At 51.2% G+C, this 18392-nt stretch overlaps 2 protein-coding genes across 3 annotated transcripts in view; both read left to right on the top strand.

The window, feature by feature from the left end:
- Positions 1 to 7103, top strand: part of BEAN1 (brain expressed associated with NEDD4 1) — a 37221-nt gene extending 30118 nt beyond the window's left edge. Inside the window, exons 4-5 of the mRNA XM_074370630.1 lie at positions 630 to 780; positions 1800 to 7103. Of these exons, the coding sequence (XP_074226731.1) occupies positions 630 to 780; positions 1800 to 2139 (491 nt within the window). The 3' untranslated portion in view covers positions 2140 to 7103. The remainder of the gene's footprint in view (positions 1 to 629; positions 781 to 1799) is intronic.
- A 254-nt stretch (positions 7104 to 7357) lies between these two features.
- On the top strand, positions 7358 to 17882 carry LOC123618938 (spermatogenesis-associated protein 2-like). Of its 2 annotated transcripts, XM_074370629.1 has the most exons (3): positions 7358 to 8463; positions 9035 to 9239; positions 17551 to 17882. In XM_074370629.1, the coding sequence occupies exons 1-3, from the start codon at positions 8122 to 8124 to the stop codon at positions 17571 to 17573; spliced, it is 570 nt and encodes a 189-aa protein (XP_074226730.1). In that variant the 5' UTR covers positions 7358 to 8121; the 3' UTR covers positions 17574 to 17882. The 2 variants fall into 2 exon arrangements, with proteins under 2 accessions (XP_074226730.1, XP_045378172.1); XM_045522216.2 differs by lacking the exon at positions 17551 to 17882 and having other exon boundaries at positions 9035 to 16347.
- Positions 17883 to 18392: the final 510 nt, after the last annotated feature.

Here is an 18392-nt window from a genome sequence, read left to right as displayed (position 1 = left end):
ATACCCAAAGGGAATAGTGTGTGGCCAGGGGAGGGACCAGGGGGCCTGACCACAGACACGTCTGCAGTCTTCATTCCTGATGCTTCCTCCCCATTTTTTGTGCTGCAGCCCTTCTCCACAGCTCAAGGCTTCCTGTCCATGCCATACTCTTCATTCTCATCTTCCGCATGGCTCAAGCTGTTCTGTTCCCTCTGCCAGGCCTTCCCCTTTCCCCCTGGCTAATTCCTAGATAAGATTCCGTTCTGGGAGTCCTTCTTCCGGGAAGTCCTCCCTGACCTCCTGGCTTGGTCAGGCCTGTCTCTGTTCCTACAATCCCAGTACCATATCTATCAAAGCTCAATACACACTGCCCGCTACCAGGCTGTCCCTAGAGCACACTGCCCACCAACCTGGGAACCCCCTCCCCTGCCCAGGGCAGGGCCAACTCTGCTTCTTCCCGTGACTCCTATGCCCAGCAGAGCACTGACACTTGTCTTCTGGGGCTGTCGCCGAGGAATGAAAGCAGCTGTGCTTGGTGAGGGGCAGGATGGGAAGCTGGAGAGAACAGAATCTCAGTGGCCTCAGCTAGACCCATTAGGACCCTCCCTGGCATTGTCCCGAGGCCCAGGCTGAGTATCTGTTCCCTGCAGTGTCTGAAGGGCACACATACAGCCGCTCGAGCCGCAGGATGCGCTACGCCTGCAGCCCTGCTGATGACTGGCCTCCACCCTTGGACCTCAGCTCTGATGGGGACGTGGATGCCATGGTGCTCCGAGAGCTGTACCCGGATTCTCCACCAGGGTAAGGAGACCACATGGGGCAGGAGGGACCGTGAGGGTGGAGCTCAGGGCAGGAGCCCTCAGCCCCCATGGGAAACAGCAACACCCCAGATGGTATGAATACAGAAAACATCTGCTCAGTGGGCGCAGCCATCTCACCCCCTCCTGACCAAACAGGTCCCAGTGAGGTGGTGCGTGACTCAGCAGATGTCACCCTGAAACACTCGAAAAGGAAGAAAAAGTTCAGCTCCTTCAGTCTGGGTAAAGAGGTAGGGTAGAGGGCTAGCCCCTTAGTATGAACCCCCAAAGCCCAAACCATGTCCCCTAGGACAGGCATCACTGTGTCCAAACTGTACTTGTGGCCATTATGTGACCCTCTCCCATTGGGGGATTCTTCTCTGGGGAACCTTTGTGTCCTGTCCTGCCAGCCACCTTTCGGCACATCACCTAGCAGTTAGTACCTGAAAAGAGGATTCCGGGTCTCTATCACTTCCCCACCAGGAGACCTCTTGGGCCCCACAAACAGCCCCATCCTCCCCATCACCCCTTACCCTTTATCCCCCACCCTCAAGAGTCCTGGGAGAGATGAACTTTCCCAGTGGGTGTGTGTTTTTGTGCCCTGCAGCTACGAACTCAGAGGGACTCCTCCCAAACACTGGAAGGACCACTTTGGGGAGACTTGAGATCAGGGATTGTCAGGCAGCCTGAGGCTGGCCCACCAGCACCACCCATGCTCGGGGCCCTGCAGCAGTGGCTACTATTGTTCTGAGAGATCTGAGACCCAGAGTTGGGTGACTTACTCACTCAGGTTCACACAGAACACTGAGGCTGAGTCAGGACCAGAATCCAGGTCCCAGTGATTCTGGGGTGCCCCTCCCCAGGGAGCAGAGGGATTTCGTTGGAGTCCATGTGACAGAGGCCTGGCCTGGTCCACACCAGGCAACCTGTCACTGTGATAGGCCCCAGCCCTCAGGGGAGACTCCTATACCCACTGCTAGAGCCCGTTTGCACAGGGCCCTGAGGGAGCCTCTTCTCTTGCAGTTACGATGAGTGTGTGGGGCCGGGGGCCACTCAGCTGTACGTCCCCACGGATGCCCCGCCCCCCTACTCACTGACCGACTCCTGCCCCGCGCTGGACGGCACCCTGGACGCGGGCGGCGGCCACAGCCCCGGGCGACACCAGCAGGCGCAGAGGCCGCAGGGCCAGAATGGCCTCCGCACGGTCTCCATGGACACACTGCCCCCTTACGAGGCCGTGTGTGGGGCCAGCCCCCCAGCGAGCCTGCTGCTGCTGCCGGGACCAGAACCAGGGCCAAGGAGCTCCCAGGGCTCCCCGGCCCCAACCCAGGCCCCAGCCTCCGGCCCAGAGAGGGTTATGTGAGTGACCCAGGCCAGGTCCTGCTGGTCCCTCAGGGCTGAGCCACATCTTTCAGGCACACAGGAAGGCACACGTGCACACACACACACAGATATGCACACATGGCAGCCCCACATGCACACATATACACACAACTTGGACACACGCACACACTGACACACCCATGCGAACACTCACATCTGGACATGCCCCATACATGTGCAGACATGTGCACACACACAGGACCCTCACGTTTACACACCCGCATCTGCGAAGGTTTCATTAAAAATGAAGCCTCCAACCTCCAGTCTCCTCCCCAGCCTGTCAGCGATGCCTCTGTAGACAATGCTGGGAGCAGAGGCAGAGAAGGGACCAGGGCTTGCTCTGCCCTCCCCCAAGGCCTGTTTTCCCCTGCCCTCCCCTGGCAGGCTGTGTCCAAATTCTGATTCTGCCTCCAGAAGCTGCTCGACCACCCCAGGTCAGCCACCTGCCCTGCCCCCACCCAGGGCAGCGGGTCCTCCTGGTTGGTGGGACAGGCCTCAGTAAGGTTCCGCTCTATGCCGTACCTATCTCTCAATTCTAGGGCAGAAGAGCCACAACATCACCACCCTGCCATTTACAGGGTGAGGGACATGGGTCTGGGGGCTCAGGCACAACCTGGAGGCCCTCACAGCCCGCCTTGCCCGCTTCCTGTCCCAGTGCCCTCAGTCTGGTGGTGCTAGCGGAGCTCTCTCATCACCTGAGCTGCCGTGAAGGACAGCACTCTTGGTGGTGGGTTACACCTGTGCCTGTGTCAGTCCACCCACTGCCCGGGACTGAGGGTCTTCAAAGAAGATGGACAGCTGCCTGGGTACGGCTGTGAGGCTGAGGAGCGACCCCTCACTAAGTACGTGCCCAGACAACCATTATGGCCTAAGCTTGAATGGGCTGGAGCCAGCCCCCAGTGCTGTCCTCCTGCGTGGTGGCTCGTAGTTGGGAATCGTAAGCCAGCATGTTCTGGCCCTGCCCTCTATGGTGTTTGCAGGGATGAGATAAAGTGGATGTGGGCCCCACTGTGCCACTACGAGAGGAAGAGTGGCTACATCTCGGCCTCGCTGCCAGGGGTACCGCAGAAGGGGATATGTGGGCCTGGTTGTAGAGAGGCTCATATTCTTGGCCACTGAATCCTAGCAATTTCCATCAGAGACCCTGCAGGTAACAGAGCTGATTCCTGAAGACCCAGTGGGCCAGAGGGTGGCAGCCATGCGTCTGTGAAGAAAGTCTCCGACAGCATCACCAGCGTCAGAGTCCTCAAATCCCGCCTGCCTCCCTCCCTACCCGCTCCTTAAACAGCAGCAACCCCCAACCAGTCTTTCCCCAACATTTCAATTCCTCTAACAAAGGGCTAAGACAATTTAGTAATTCCTTTCTTAAGAAGAGGGGTGGCAAGGAAGGCAATCGTGAGTTTTATTTTCTGTAGAAATAGAATTTCTTCTGGTACAGAACTGAAAGGAGTCCACCCAGAGGTTCTGTAGCATCCTGGAGCCCCTGACTCCATGCAGGGGAGGGACCTTGTTTACAAGCAGTTCTGTCCACCTTTGTGGTATACTGTTTTCTAGGCAAAAAAAAAAAAAAAAAAAAAAAAAAAAAAGTCTGTCTGTTGTACTGTATAGCCTTTAAAAAGCACTCCAGGGATGAGATTCTTTTAAGAAACACATCCAGCTTCTGCAGTCCTAAAGAGTACCGAGGGGAAAAAAGATAAAAATCCCCTTGTGCTCATCAGTCTTTGAAGGACAGAGCTGAACAGCTTTTCTTGTTCCTGGATTAAGCGCTAAATAAGCAACGATGTATTTTTTCTGTGTTCAAAATAAATATATCAATAAAAAATGTTGCAAGAAGTAACATGATCAAGGAGCGCAAGGTGGGGTTGGCGCCATCTGAAACTTGCAAGGAAAAGAAGCAGTAAATGGCAGCAAACTGAAAATAGGTTATTTCTCTCAAAATTAGCAGCCATTGAAGCCTTGTCATTTTCCTGTTGACACAGATATTTGGGTAGTCAGTGACTTACACGAGTTAATTTTTTTAACCTCCCTGAAACATGGCATCATTTTTCCAAGACTTGGCCAGGGTAACTGTCACCAGGATGGGCCATAAACTTCAGGACTTGACTCCAGTAACACCAAGGATTGCACATCTCACTTTGACAGCAGTTGGCTCTCCTTACCCTAACGTCTTTGACTACCAGGAAGCAGGGGAAGGGGGAGGGCGTAATGAGACTGAAATGAATTGTTTTCTCCCTCTCTGCAGAATTCTCTTCCTGTCTGTGCATTCCGTAAGACCTTGGCTTTGCTTGTTGATCAAGGTACAGCCCCTGTCCCCAGGACCCAGTCTGTAACTACCAGCCCCGCTCCAAGCCCACACTGCCACCTGCTGGCTGTCTGCCACCACTGCTCACGGCAAATGAGTCAGCCCCTGCAGGATGAGCAAACTTCCTTCTCCTGCTTTTAAACCCTCTGCCTGAGGACACCCATAGTTGTAGATAGATCTGGTTTGGGTTCTGGGCTTGTCCTCCACTCTTGAGAAGTCCCATGAGGTTTAAACCATTTAAGCATTTCACTTTCAGGAATCACTTCTGCCTCCTATAATCTCTCTCTGGGCACACCCTGATACCTAAGCCCTTTTCACTGTATACAAAACAGTCACTCCCCCATCCTAGACACCACTGTGCCTGGCTCAGGTGCCACCTCCATGCTCTGAGGCCCCTGCTCCTGGAAATAAATGTAGCAGCCTTCATGATAATGGTGCCCAGCCACGTGCTGGCCCCAACCTGAACCAACCCCACACTGACACCTAGTTCCAACAACAAACAACATTAGGGATCCCATTGGCCCAGGGGACTGTCAGTCTCAGTGTTTTCCACCTCATCTATCCACGACGTGCTCTGTAACCACTGTGACACACTATGGCGTGTTCACATACGGCACCACATCCGAGGTCCCTACAAGAAGACTGATCTTTCTCTGCCAGGGTCTTGAGGGGTCAGGCTGAGGAGAGCACCCAGGGCAGCAGGGCTCAGCCCCGGGCTCGCTAGGGCCCCAAGGAGATGGGAGGTAAAGCCAGAGTCTCAGGACAGTGGGAAAAGGAGGAGGGGCAGGACCAAACACTGGGACAGGATGTGGGTGCAAGGGGTTGATGAGGGAGGTGACCCCAGGAGCACCACTAGGGAGTGGGCAGTGACCCAGGAAGGGAAGGAAGCCCAGGCAGGGTGGGCAGGCTGTTACCAAGCATGTAGCCACTGTGGGCAACTGAGCTCCACCTCCTGGGCAACTCTGTGAGACAGTGTGGAGCACGCCTCACAGTTAGACACCTAAGTGGCGGGGTGGGGGATGCATTATTCATACAATGACTCTCAGACCCTCAAGGGTCATTGTTTGAGGTTGTTCTTCGGAGAATGTTAATCCCTGCCACTCGTGCAGCCGAGCGGGCTCTCTGGCCAAAGAAAGTCTTCAGGCAGGAGAGTTGCAGCTGCTGGCTGATGAGGCCACCACCAAGGTCAGCACAAGCTGGCCCGGGGCCAGTTTGCATGGGCACAGCGCGTCCCAGGGCCTCTAGACGGGGCACCCACAGCATCTGCCACACGTGAGCAGCAGGAATCACCCAGGAGAGGAAGGAAGGGGGGTTGATACTAAGCGTGGCTGTCCACAGCCGCACCTCCACTGGCCCGCGCAGGGGTCTCTCACACCAAGTTTCGGACCCTCAGACACACTCATGCACAGCATCACTCAGCTCACAGCACCTGCGGTTTGTCTACATTTGCTCAGATGGCTTCAGTGCACACACAGTAGTGCCTCTCACACTCAGAGCTCAGGGAGTCCCACAATCACACTCCTAGGCCACCCACTCTCACACTCAGGTGTCACCATTGGTGTCCCCTTGACAACTGACCATTTGGAAGTACGAGCGGTGGAAGGACAGGCAACTTCTTCCTCTGAGAGAGTGAATCTTCTGTCCCGGGCTCTGCTCTGTTTGACCTCGCAGTGCAGCTCCTCCAGCCCAGGTGAACTCTCTCAATCAGGACCAGTTGGCTAGGGCAGGCCCGGTGTTGCTGGGCTGGGGGGCTGGGCCCTTTTTTCCCCCAAGGACTGCAGCCCAGCTGTGCCTGCTTGGCATCTTTCCAAGGAACTCCAGGTCTGCAGGGCCTCAGGCCCTGTGATCACAGCCTCAGCCAGACCACAGCTATGTGTCCTCACCAGCCTGACCCCTGGGGTTCCTGGGGCTGCCCATCCTTCTGCCCTGTAGCTGGTGGCTGCCTGGTCCATGAACCACAAAGTTGGTACCACCTGGTGCCTGGTGACCTGGACTAGTTACCTAACCTTGCTGAGATTCAGGACCAGATGAGCTACTGGGTGTGAAAGAGTAGCATCCCCAACATCAGACCTAAGATGACTAATTCTACTACTCACAGGAAATCCATTCTCAAGTAGCGCTGCAGTTGGTAAGTAAGTTCCCAATCAGAGGGATAGAAACCGCCCTGGCCACTGAGCTCCGAAAAGGCTGCAAAGAGACCCCATGTATGATGAGCCCAGGCCTGAGGCAGCTCCAAGGTGAAGCACCAGCCAGATGCCCTTCCTGGTGATTGGAGGGGCAGGAGGCTAGCAAAGGCTCACAGAAAGCAAATGATGGCCAAGACCCAAGTCTTCTTGGGCTGTGTTACTGCAAGGTCAGAGCCAGCTCCTGCACCACCAACGCCCCTTCAGCTGGGCTCTCCAGGCTGTGAGCCACCCAAGGGCAGCTGCTTTGTCTCATTTGCCTCTGAAGACCCCAGGCTGTCTGCTCCAGGGCAGCACTTCCCCAAGCACTAGACGATAGCATATAAAGAACCCCCCAACCCCGTCCAAGAAGTTGGGAAATAGTGCATGGGTTGCCGTCTCCTAGAAATTCACACCCTTGATGAGCTGCTACAGGAGAAGTCCTGAAGTCAAGAAGCCCAAGGACCTTGCTTAACCCAGCGGTTCCCAAATGCATTTGGCCACAGAAAATTTTTACTCACATAAGACTGATTAATGAGCCCCAAACAAATGCTCTTCCCTAGAGCACACTTTGAGAAATGCTGACCCACATGGAAGGAATGAGTCACCGAATGGCTGAATGAATGAGTGAATCATCACTGAATTAAGCAGTGGGTGAATGGAAGGAAGGAAGGAAGGCAGGAAGAAAGGAAGGGAAGAGGAAGGGGGGATGGGGAAGGAAGAGAGCAGTGGATGCAGGGGAGGTTAGATGGGAGAGTGCATAAGTGATTGTGTCCATCCCAGTCCTCCCAAATCTGTCCCTGACGCAAGATCTGGGTGTAAATCGTTTACTTGGGAGGTGATCCCAAGAAAACACAGTGAAGGAGTTGGGAATTAAGACAAGGGAGGGAAAAGAGTCAACAAAGATGCATTAATGAGCAGGTCATTGTTATGGGTGACCGGGGCGAAGCCCACTGGATCCTCTGAAAGACAGCCTAGGCTACACCTCAGAAGCACCCCACCAAGAGCAGGAAGCCAGGCTTCATATCCACCGACCTTCCGTGACTGGCTGAGAGTTGCCTCTGGGTGTTAACTCTCTGGCTCTTGCAGCCTGCTCTGCACACCAGCCAGAGAAGATTCTCAAACATGAGGCATAAGAGCCTTCACAGTGACATCTAGGGTGGGATGAGGGCCCTGGGTAATACCAGCAGTGACTGCTGCAGGGAGGGTGGAAGGATGCCCGGCTCTGACGTGCTCTCCCATTTGCTCCCGGGGCAAGGCGAGGACCCAGGCGACCTCCACTCTGCTCTGCGGGGAGGAGAGGGAGACGGGGAGCTGAGCACAGCCCCAGCCACCTCCAGAGTGACAAGCAGTGGCAGTCCACTCCGTGTGTAGCTTTCTCTTTTGCTGACACAACTTCCTCCTCAGCTTCCTGATTACGAGTTGGGGCAGGACAGCCTGGGCCTGGCCGGGAGAGGCCCACAGTACTCTCATCCATGTCCAGGCCCTCAAAGCCACCATGAGCTGGCCCCGACCCCCAGGTCCAGACGAGGATGCTCCTGAGACCCTCCTGGACGACCTCATCAGCTACTACATGGATGGGGCAGGGGAGGGCTGGCTCAGGGTCTGCAGGCAAGGAGCCCTCACCCACAGGGCCCAGCGGCTCCTGGGTACAGTGGCCCCTCCTCAGCTCTTTCTGCCTGAGGCTATGGACTCTGATCTGGGGGCCACTCATCCCCAGGGGGCTCCCAGCTCTACCCAGCACATCTGCCACGAACTGGTGCGGGCACTGGAGTTCCTGGAACTAATCTCCATCAACCTACTTCTGTTTCCCTGGAGGAAGGAAATCAGGTCCCTGAAGGTAGGCACCACCACACCCCTGAGCAAGGGGGATCTCAGGTAGGGGCCAGGCTCTGCCTCCCGGGGGGAAAGTGTGTCCATCATGCCCACTGGCCTTGGTCCCAATTTACAGTTGGAGAAACTGAGGGCTAAGGAGGTTAATGCAACTTATCTATGGTCGCCAGCTAATAAGCAGCGCGAAAAGGACTCAAACTCAGGCAATGCAGCTCCTAACCACTAGGCTATACTGCCTATCTAAAGAGATGGCACCAAGGAGCTCATAAGGAACAAGAGAAAGAGTTCAGCTGTGGAAAGCCACTGGAAAGGCTTATTCTCTTCTGGCTCCAGATCAGGATTTCTGGGAACTCAGTCATTCTCTTGCTGTGTAACTTGAGACAGAGGTCCTGATTCTGGGCCTCAGTGTGTGCCCTTCTGTAAAATGGGATCAAGTTTCCATGTGGCCCAATGCCCTGGCCCACCTGCTTCTCAGGAGCCTCCCGTGGCCCTGGGCATCAGCCCTTGTCCTGCCTAGCCCCTCGAAGCCACTCTGCTGAGATGTATCCCACTGTAACGAACACCCATGTTTCTTTCAGACATACACGGGGAACTTTGCCTACTGGGTGCGGCCCGTGCTTTCTGAACACACAGTGCACACCATTCTGGGCAGGCTGGGCTACATGGCCACCTCCGAGGCCGAGTTTTCACTGGTCCAGGCCATCAGCGAGGAGGACGCCAAACAGGTGGTGTTTGAGATCTTCCTGACAAGAGTCGCGTGTGAGGCCATTCTCCAAACCCCAGGTGGGCAGGACCTAGGGCCGGACCAAGAGAAAGTGGCCGGGCCCCACTGCAGGTGCACCTCAGAGAGAGGGCAGGCAAAGACCCACGATGGCCTCCAGGAGGCCCGTCCAAGCCCAGGCTGCTCCGTCAGGGCAGGGACCGGGAGGGCACTGGCTGAGAGCCCTGATGGTCCGTGCGCTCTGCTTGCGGCCTTGAGCCTGCCTGAAGTCTCCATAGCACCCCGCAGCCCCCTCACTGGCCCCCTGGCTTCCTGGGGCCCCCAGAGCCGGGCCAGCACACACTTGGACAGTGAGGAGTTCCTGACCTGCTACAGCGACCTTGTGCTGCGCCGGACACCTTTGTTCCCCAGGGACCATCCCCTGAGCCACCTGAAGGGAGACCAACTCCAGGGCCCAGGCCTGGGGCCCAGCCCATCTTCAGAGGAGGGGGTGGCCCCCGCAGGTAGCCATGGCGGGGAGCCCCTGATTCCCAATACAGCTTCAGAGAGCAAAGGAGTCACCATTCCCAGCCAGCTCTGCCTGACACCAGGCCCCCAGTTGTCAGAGAATTCCTGGGACCCAAAGCTAGACGTGCAGCCGGAGCTGGCCGCCCCCGGCACAGACACTACTCCTCCAAGTGCTTCCTCAGAGACGGACGAGCTGTGTGAGCAACTGGCCCACTTCCTCAAACTCCCAACTGCAGCAGGCCATCCTGGGGGCTCTCCAGGCCCGGGGGAAGAGGAGAACAGACAACCAGAGCCTCTGGTGGGGCCAGAGCTGGCCAGTGAGAATGGCTGTCCAGGCAGTAGGGTCGCTCAGCTCTGGAGGTCTCCTCATACCCCCTCTCCTGCACAAGAGCCCCCAGGGCTCACTGTGTCCCCCCAGAGGGGCTGGAGGTGCCAGCTCCCATGGGAGGATTCTACACAAGCACCAGCTAAGGATGTCACCCCTGGATGGCACAGGGGCAGTCACCCTGACTAAGCAGATTGCTCTTCTGCCAAAAAGGTAACCACGTGGAGAGGTGGTAGATCTGAGACGACAGTTGGGGAAACAGCAGCCAAACCCACAGCTTGTCAGGCACAGGGACCAATCTGCTAATCCCCGCTAGTCTCAGGCCCCAGCCCTGCCTCCTGCTGACTGCGTGACTTTGGGCCACTCACTCCACCTCTCTGAGCCACATTTCCTCATCTGTAAAGTGGATGTGGTGTCAGGCATAATGAAGTGAGTTGTGCATAGTGCCGACCTCAGAGGGCTTTCTGTCCCCTTCACATCCCAGCTCAGAGTATGATCTTGAGTATGACTCATCTGGTATCTCTGAACAGCAGTTTCCCTCAGCATCCTTAAGGCACCTGTCACAGGGCAGATTAAAAGAGAAGAGACATGTAATATGTGTAATACACAGATGTGTGATACACCTTTAATCCGTTTAGGGCCCATTGTCACCTCCCTTTTCTCTAAGCTAACTTCTGGTTGATGGAGAACAAGGCCACAGTTGCGAGCCTGGGGTTAGCTCACAGGCCTCCCTCCAGGGTGGGAGGCTCCAGCATCTGGGCTGCCTGGAGTTGGGCAGGGGGCACCACCAGCCTCTCCTGCCCCCACATATGCACACATGCAGGCACACTTGCACACAGGTGGGCATGTCCAGGCATGTACACGCACACCCTTAGGCATTCCTTGTGGGGTCCTCAAGAGACGGTGTCCTCCTCCTCCTCCAGCCAAGACCCTCTCTATAGGGTGGCAGGTGGCACCTGCCCAAGGGCGGCCCCTCGGCTTCCTATCTGTGAAGTAGGGAGGATGGCCCCTGCCTCCCAGGGTGGTGGTAAGCAGTAAAGGGTACATTGGTAAAGGCTCCTTCTGGGCATACAGCAGGTGCTTAATGTTTGTGCCTGCCTTGCTCTCCTTGGAGCTGAGTGTATGACCCCACCATTTTTAGCCAGAAGACTGAGGGCCACAGGTGGGAAGGATTTAAGGGGTGTTGGCCCGGCCTCCCTCTCAGTCAGACAGCTGGCCTCTGAGCCAGCCCCTCCACAGGCTTTTTGAGACAGATCAGGAAGCAGTCTGCTCTGTGGGGAGAGAAGCATACTGGTCAGTCACCCATCCACCCGTCCATCAGTCCATCCATCCATCCACCCACCCACCCCAATTACTCAGCACAGCACCAGCAGTCAGCACTCAGGCTGCTGAGTTGCCAGTGTCTGGGGCCTGGTGGGAAGAGGGGCATCCTGGGGAAGGAGAAGGTCAGGTACAGGCTGGGCTGGAGACAGCGTGGGTCAGGAACCTCAGGAGAAGGGATGAGGTGATGGAGAGATGGGTGGCCAGAGAAGGCCTCTCTGAGGAGGTGACATGTTGAGGAGAACATATATTAGATCCTAGAAGTGGGGTTGCTGGACCACAATGTTAAGTGCATATTTATAGTTGTTATCAAATTTCCCTCCAGAAGGGTGGTACAGATCTGCATGCCCACCAGAAATGTATGTCGTGTGTGTGTGTACGTGTGTGTGTGTATTTTGGGGGGGCTATTCTGGTAATATGTCAGTGTTCTTTTAATTTTCTGCTTAGTCCATTTGGGCTACTATAAAAAATCACAGGTTGGGTGGCTTATAAACAACAGAAATTTGTATCTCATAGTTCTGGCGGCTGGAAGTCCAAGACCAGCAGGCCAGCATGGTCAGGTTCTGATGAAGGCTCTCTTCCAGACTGCAGATGGCTGGCTTGCTGCTGTGTCCTCATGTGGTGAAAGGAGCTTGGAAGCTCTGTGGGGTCTCTTTTATAAGAACACTAATTCCACTCACAAGGGTCCACCCTCATGACCTAATCACCCCCAGAGACCCTCATCTTCTAATACCATCACCTTGGACATTAGGTTTTCAACATATAAATTTGGGGGAGACACAAATATTCAGATAAAATAGAAACTGCATTTCTCAGAGTGAATTTGAATATTTATATATGTCTAAGGCATTTTCATATCTTTTTTGTAAATTGTCTGTTTGGGTCTTTTTCTCATTTTTCTATTGGAGTTTTGGTCCTTCCTCTATTTTAAAAGAATTCTTCATGGATATTAGCTGTTTGACTGCGTTACATGGTGTAAACGTTTTCTCCCAGTTTGTCAATTGTCTTTTGACTTCGTTTTCTGGTGGTTTTTGTCACATACATTTAAATTTTTTTTATTTAGTCAAATGTATCAATCTTTTAGAACCCCTGGATTTTCAATCAGTTAGAAAGTTTTCCCTACATTGAGGTTTTAAAGAATTCATTCATTCTTCTAATACTTGCATAGTTTCTTTTCTTTTTTTTACATGTAGATTCCTAACCATTTGGAGTTCATTCTTGGATAATATGTGAGATGTGGATCAATTTTTATCTTCTCAGCAACCATTTATTAAAAAGTCTATCTTTACCTCAATGATCTGAGATGCCACCTTTATCACATGTACATGTAATTAAGTCTGTTCCTGGACTCTGTATCCCACTGGTCTGTTTGTCTATTCATGCACCAGTACCACACTGTCTTAATTACAGAGGTTTTATAGTTTGTTTTAGTGTCTGGTAAGGCTAGTCTTCCATTGTAGTTTTGCTTTTTTCAGTGGTTTCCTGGTTATTCCTGAATGTTTGTTTTTCTATATTAATTTTAGTATAATGATTCTAACTCTAGCAAATAGACTGTGATATTTCTATTAAATTTGTAATTTAACTTAGGGAGAAGTGGGGTTTGAACAAGCAGGAAATAGCCAGACACTGCCCTAGATCCTCTGTGTTCATCATTCATTAACTCACCCCTTCCCAGTCCATGCAGCCCTTCTCCCTGTGAGGGAGCAAAAAGAATCTGTGTCTAGGGGAGGAAGAAACAGGACTAGAGAAGTGAGGTGACCTGTCCAAGGTCTCACAGCCAATAACCGGGAAAACTGGCATCCCAGCCCACGTTCTGACCCCAAAGCCCAAGTCCCGTCTACAAAGCCAAGTGGACCCCCATTTAAAACTTAGCACTTGGTCACTGTTCATTTTTCCAGGCATTTTCAAAGATAAGCCTGGAGCTTCCAAGATCTACCCTTCACCAACTACAGATAAATCTGCTCTCTGCCTCAGGGAAAGGGGGTGGTAATAGGTCACCTGGGCCCACAGAGAAGAAGGTCTGCCCAGAAATGAGACAACTGACTAGGAAACCATCAGTTTATTGTGAAAGGAACTCCACGCCCTCGTTGGTATAAGATGAGGTGTCTGTTTCCAGGACTGAGAAGAAGCTGTGTCCCTCCCCTCCCTCACATGCCACAGAATGCCAGGTGCAGATCCAGAGTTCCCATGAGACACAGGGACATTTTTAAGAAGAATAGAAAGGGCAACTGCTTGCCCCAACCTCTGTCATTCTAGAAAGGCCATGGGGCACTTTTCAGGGGTTCAGTCTTGAAGGTCAGCCTCAAGGACTGTGACCTGTTCCTACTAAACAGGTCAGTAAGATGGTCCCCTGATTAACTAGCAGATGTGTGTGCCCAGATGGGAAGTGCCGGTTACTGGGGTCACTGCCATTCTGGGGTCTACTACCTACATCATGGCCCAGTTTCCCTGGGCACGACAGCTGAACTAACATTAATGGGGTACTCACTGCACGCCAGGCCCTGGTCTGGGCCCCTTCCACGTGCCAGACCAGTTATCCTCACAGCCCTGAGAAGTGAGCAATGCTCCCATTTGACAGGTGGAGTTTCCACGACATGCCAAGGCTTCTCGGGAACTCCTGGATGCCCAATTCTAGAAAGCATCAAGCTAAGAGAGGTGGTCCCAAAGGAACACTAGCACGTCTGAAGATTATAAGCAGAGATTCCCCAAATGAGCGGTTCTACAGTCAAAAAGTTTGAGAGTCCTTGGCTAAAATAAAGTTCAGAAGGTGTTTTTAACCCACAGCCAGTACAATACTCAATGGTGAAAAACCGAAAGCCTTCCCACTAAAATCTGGAACAAGACAAGGATGCCCACTCTCACCACTTCTATTCAACATAGTCTTGGAAGTCCTAGACACAGAAATCAGGCAAGAAAAAGAAATAAAAGGGATCCAAATTGGAAGAGAAGAGGTAAAACTGTCACTATATGCAGATAACATGATACTATATATAGAAAACCCCAAAAGCTCCACACAAAAACTACTAGAACTAATAAAAGAATTCGGCAAGGTAGCAGGATACAAGATTAACATACAAAAATCAGTTGCATTTCTTTATACTAATGATGAATTAGCAGGAAAAGAAAGTAAAGAAACAATCCCTCTTAAAATTACATCCAAAACAATAAAATACTTAGGAATAAATCTGACCAAGGAGTTGAAAGACTTATACATGGAGAACTACAAAACACTGATTAAGGAAATTAAAGATGACTTAAAGAAATGGAAAGATAACCCATGCTCTAGAATTGGAAGTATCAATATTGTTAAAATGGCCATACTTCCCAAGGCAATCTACAGATTTAATGCAATCCCTATCAAATTACCCAGGACATTTTTCACAGAAATAGAACAAATAATCCTAAAATTCACATGGAATCACAAAAGATACAGAATTGCCAAAGCAATATTGAAGAAAAAGAATGAAGCTGGAGTAATAACCCTCCCAGACTTCAGGCAATACTACAGAACTACAGTAATCAAAACAGCATGGTATTGGCATAAAAACAGACATACGGATCAACAGAACATGATAGAGAGCCTAGAAATAAACCCACAGGCCTACAGTCAATTAATCTTCGACAAAGGAGGCAAGAATATACAATAGAGGAAAGACAGTCTCTTCAGCAAATGGTGTTGTGAAAACTAGATAGCAGCATGTAAATCAATGAAGTGAGAATACTCCCTCACACCACACACAAAAATAAACCCAAAATGGCTTAAAGAAATATAAGACAAGACACAATAAACCTCTTAGAAGAAAACATAGGCAAAACATTCTCTGACATAAATCTTAGCAATGTTCTCCTAGGGCAGTCTACCCAGGCAATAGAAACAAAAGCAAAAATTAACAAATGGGACCTAATTAAACTTATAAGCTTTTGGACAGCAAAGGAAACCATAAGCAAAACAAAATGACAACCTATGGAACAGGAGAAAATATTTGCAAATGATGCAACTGACAAAGGCTTAATTTCCAGAATATATAAACAGCCCATACAACTCAATAACATAAAAGCAAACAACCCAATCCAAAAATGGCAGAAGACCTAAACAAGCAATTCTCCAATGAAGATATACAAAAGGTCAATAAGCACATGAAAAATGCTCAATATCACTAATTATCAGAGAAATGCAAATCAAAACTACAACGAGGTATCACCTCACACCAGTCAGAATGACCATCATTCAGAATTCCACAAACAATAAATGCTGGAGAGGGTGTGGAGAAAAGGGAACCTTCCTATACTGCTGGTGGGAATGCAGTTAGGTGCAGCCATTGTGGAAAACAGTATGGAGATTCCTCAAAAGACTAAAAAGAGACTTACCATATGTTCCAGAAGTCCCACTGCTGGGCATATATCCGGAGGGAACCTTAATTCAAAAAGATACATGTACCCCAATGTTCGTAGCAGCACTATTTACAATAGTCAAGACACAGGAACAACCTAAATGTCCATCGACAGATGACTGGATAAAGAAGTTGTGGTATATTTATATAATGGAATACTACTCAGCCATTAAAAAGAATAAAATAATGCATTTGCAGTAACATGGATGAAACTGGAGACTATCATTCTAAGTGAAGTAAGCCAGAAAGAGAAAGAAAAATATCATATATCACTCGTATGTGGAATCTAAAAAAAAAGACACTATGAACTCTTCTACAAAACAGAAAGACTCGCAGACATAGTAAACAATCTTATGGTTACCTGGGAAAGGGGATGGGAAGGGATAAATTTGGGAGTTTGAGATTTGCAAATGTTAGACACTATATATAAAAACAGATTTAAAAAGACAAGTTTCTTCTGTATAGCAAAGGGAACTATATTCAATATCTTGTAATAACCTTTAATGAAAAAGAATATGAAAACAAATATATGTATGTATATGCATGACTGGGACATTGTGCTGTACACCAGAAACTGACACATTGTAACTGACTGTACTTCAATAAAAAAAATTTTTTTTAAAAACAGATGTTGTAGAACAATGCTTAATACATTGCACATATTCATGAAAAAGTTTTTATTGCAGAACTTCTTGACTTTAATGAGGCTAATGTACCTGTGCATGTCAGAAAGAGTGCCCAGGTGGTGTTTCCCAGTCTTCTGGGCTACAGAACCCTCTTTTCTCAGAACCTGTATTCCTATCTCCCAGGACACCTGTGTTCCACAAATCCAAGCCTTAGAGAAGAAAACGTCAAAAAATGCAGAAATTCAGGAAGACAGCAGTAAATGTGGTTACCTATTCTGACTCCACAAGATTGGCTTTCTCATAGCTTCTGTTTAATGACAGCTTTTGCCAAGTTCACCAGCTAATGTAAACTAGAGGAACACAGAGTTCATTCCATCCTCAGGGGAGCTGCGGGGTTGGGGTTATTAGGAAGAGAAAGACTGTGCCAGTGACCCTGGGGCCTTTGGTGACTTAATCCACTGCCAAAGCCCAGAGGCACTGGGCCTAGTATTATTGTTATTAGATTCTCAACAGTGGAGGGCTGACATTTCTAAGAGCTTGTCAATTATTTTAATAACTATAACTCTTCAGGGTGGAGAGGCCAAGGGGATAAGTGCTACTCTGCAGACGTGAGCATTTGAAGTGAGATCCCGCATCCGGCCCTGGGCTCTAGGAAACCGAGGGCGATGCAGCTTCAATAGCACCCAGGGTGGACAGCTTTCAGAAACATCCTCTGCCTGCTCTCAGAGCAAGAAATACCTCAGTCCTTCCTTCCTCAGGTGTGATGGTGGGAGTCTGTGGAAGTCCCAGGAAGGGTCTTGGACTGAGGTACTCCCCAGGCAGAGGGGCACTTCCCGTCTAGGTGAGGGGCTCAGGTGGAAAGAAAAGGGGCAGGAAGGGAAACAGAAAGGGAAAAACTAGCTGGGTGACATCATTGCCTGGGGTCCACATGTGGCGCGTGTCCCGAAAGCCACACTGAAGTGCACCAGCCCGGCGCAGGAAGCAGGCTGAGCCCAGGGCACTGCAGGACTGGGCAGTGAAAGCGATGGGGCGGGAGCACAGAAGGGATGGGGAGAAAGGGCCCAGAGGGCACCACAGAGCTAAAGCCAAATGGTGTGGTCCAGCCTGTGATCCATGACTTCCCTCCTGCCTTTCCCCCACCTCGGACGCCTCAAACCAAGTCCAGTTAGAACCTCCCAGCTTATCTTAATTGTGTCTTGCAAAGGTCATCGTCTGCATCTGAATTAAAGCATGAATGGAGGCAGTATGCCCTGATGCCAACATCAACCAGAACAGGAGGTCCGGCGCCACCTCGGACACTAAGTCCCCTGGAGGAAGGAAGTCGATCCAGGAACAGAAAGGCAGAAAAAGCCTGGGACCGTGACGGCCTCGGAGCCACGCCAGCCCTTGACCATCCACCTCTGCACATCTTTCGTGGGAAAGAGAAATATAGTGCATACTTCAATCTCATTTTTAAAAAATACGAAGCACATGAAATATTTCTGAATGTTTCTCATCATGTATTTTACATGTAGAATTAAAAAGCTTGAATGTGAATGTGGAATTATCTCACTAAAAATGCTGACAAAGAAAATGTATATGCTGTTCAAGACTTTAAATTAGCAAGAGGCAAAGCAGCTGAGGTGGCTCTGGGGTGGACTGACTTTATGCCCCACAGAACCCCACCTCAGGGTAAGAATGGGGAGACACCAACAGATCTGGAGCATTACTGCCCTGGCTTGTCCCATCTGGCTCTTCTGGGATGCCAGGCCCTGCCATGCTCCTCCTGGCCATTCCTGGGAGTCCCTGGGGAGCGTTTCCCTCTGCTCAAAGAACCAGGGCCCATGCCTACCACATGCCCTCTGCCCTTTGCTTGCCCTGGTTCTCGGCAGTGTTCATAGCTACTCTGTGACCCCTGCGGCCACCAGCCCCACCTGCCACATGGTGTGGGGGTGGTCAGCCCTCGGTGGGCTGGGCTCCAGCCACTCCATGTAACATCTCAGAGCTGGGAGATTTCTACGAACAGCCCCGGTCCCTGCAGACGCCTACAGCACCCTATCCATGGTG

This window comes from Camelus bactrianus, chromosome 9 (assembly GCF_048773025.1).
Source record: "Camelus bactrianus isolate YW-2024 breed Bactrian camel chromosome 9, ASM4877302v1, whole genome shotgun sequence".
Lineage (NCBI taxonomy): Eukaryota > Metazoa > Chordata > Mammalia > Artiodactyla > Camelidae > Camelus > Camelus bactrianus.
Note: the sequence above shows the minus strand (reverse complement) of the source record. Positions and strands in the feature narration are given on the sequence as shown.

Bases quoted from the DNA above. Each gene is read 5' to 3' on its own strand.
- LOC123618938 (XM_045522216.2), top strand. From the start codon at position 8,122: ATGAGCTGGCCCCGACCCCCAGGTCCAGACGAGGATGCTCCTGAGACC. The intron at 8,464-9,034 runs GTAGGCACCACC...TGTTTCTTTCAG, and splicing joins AGGAAATCAGGTCCCTGAAG to ACATACACGGGGAACTTTGC.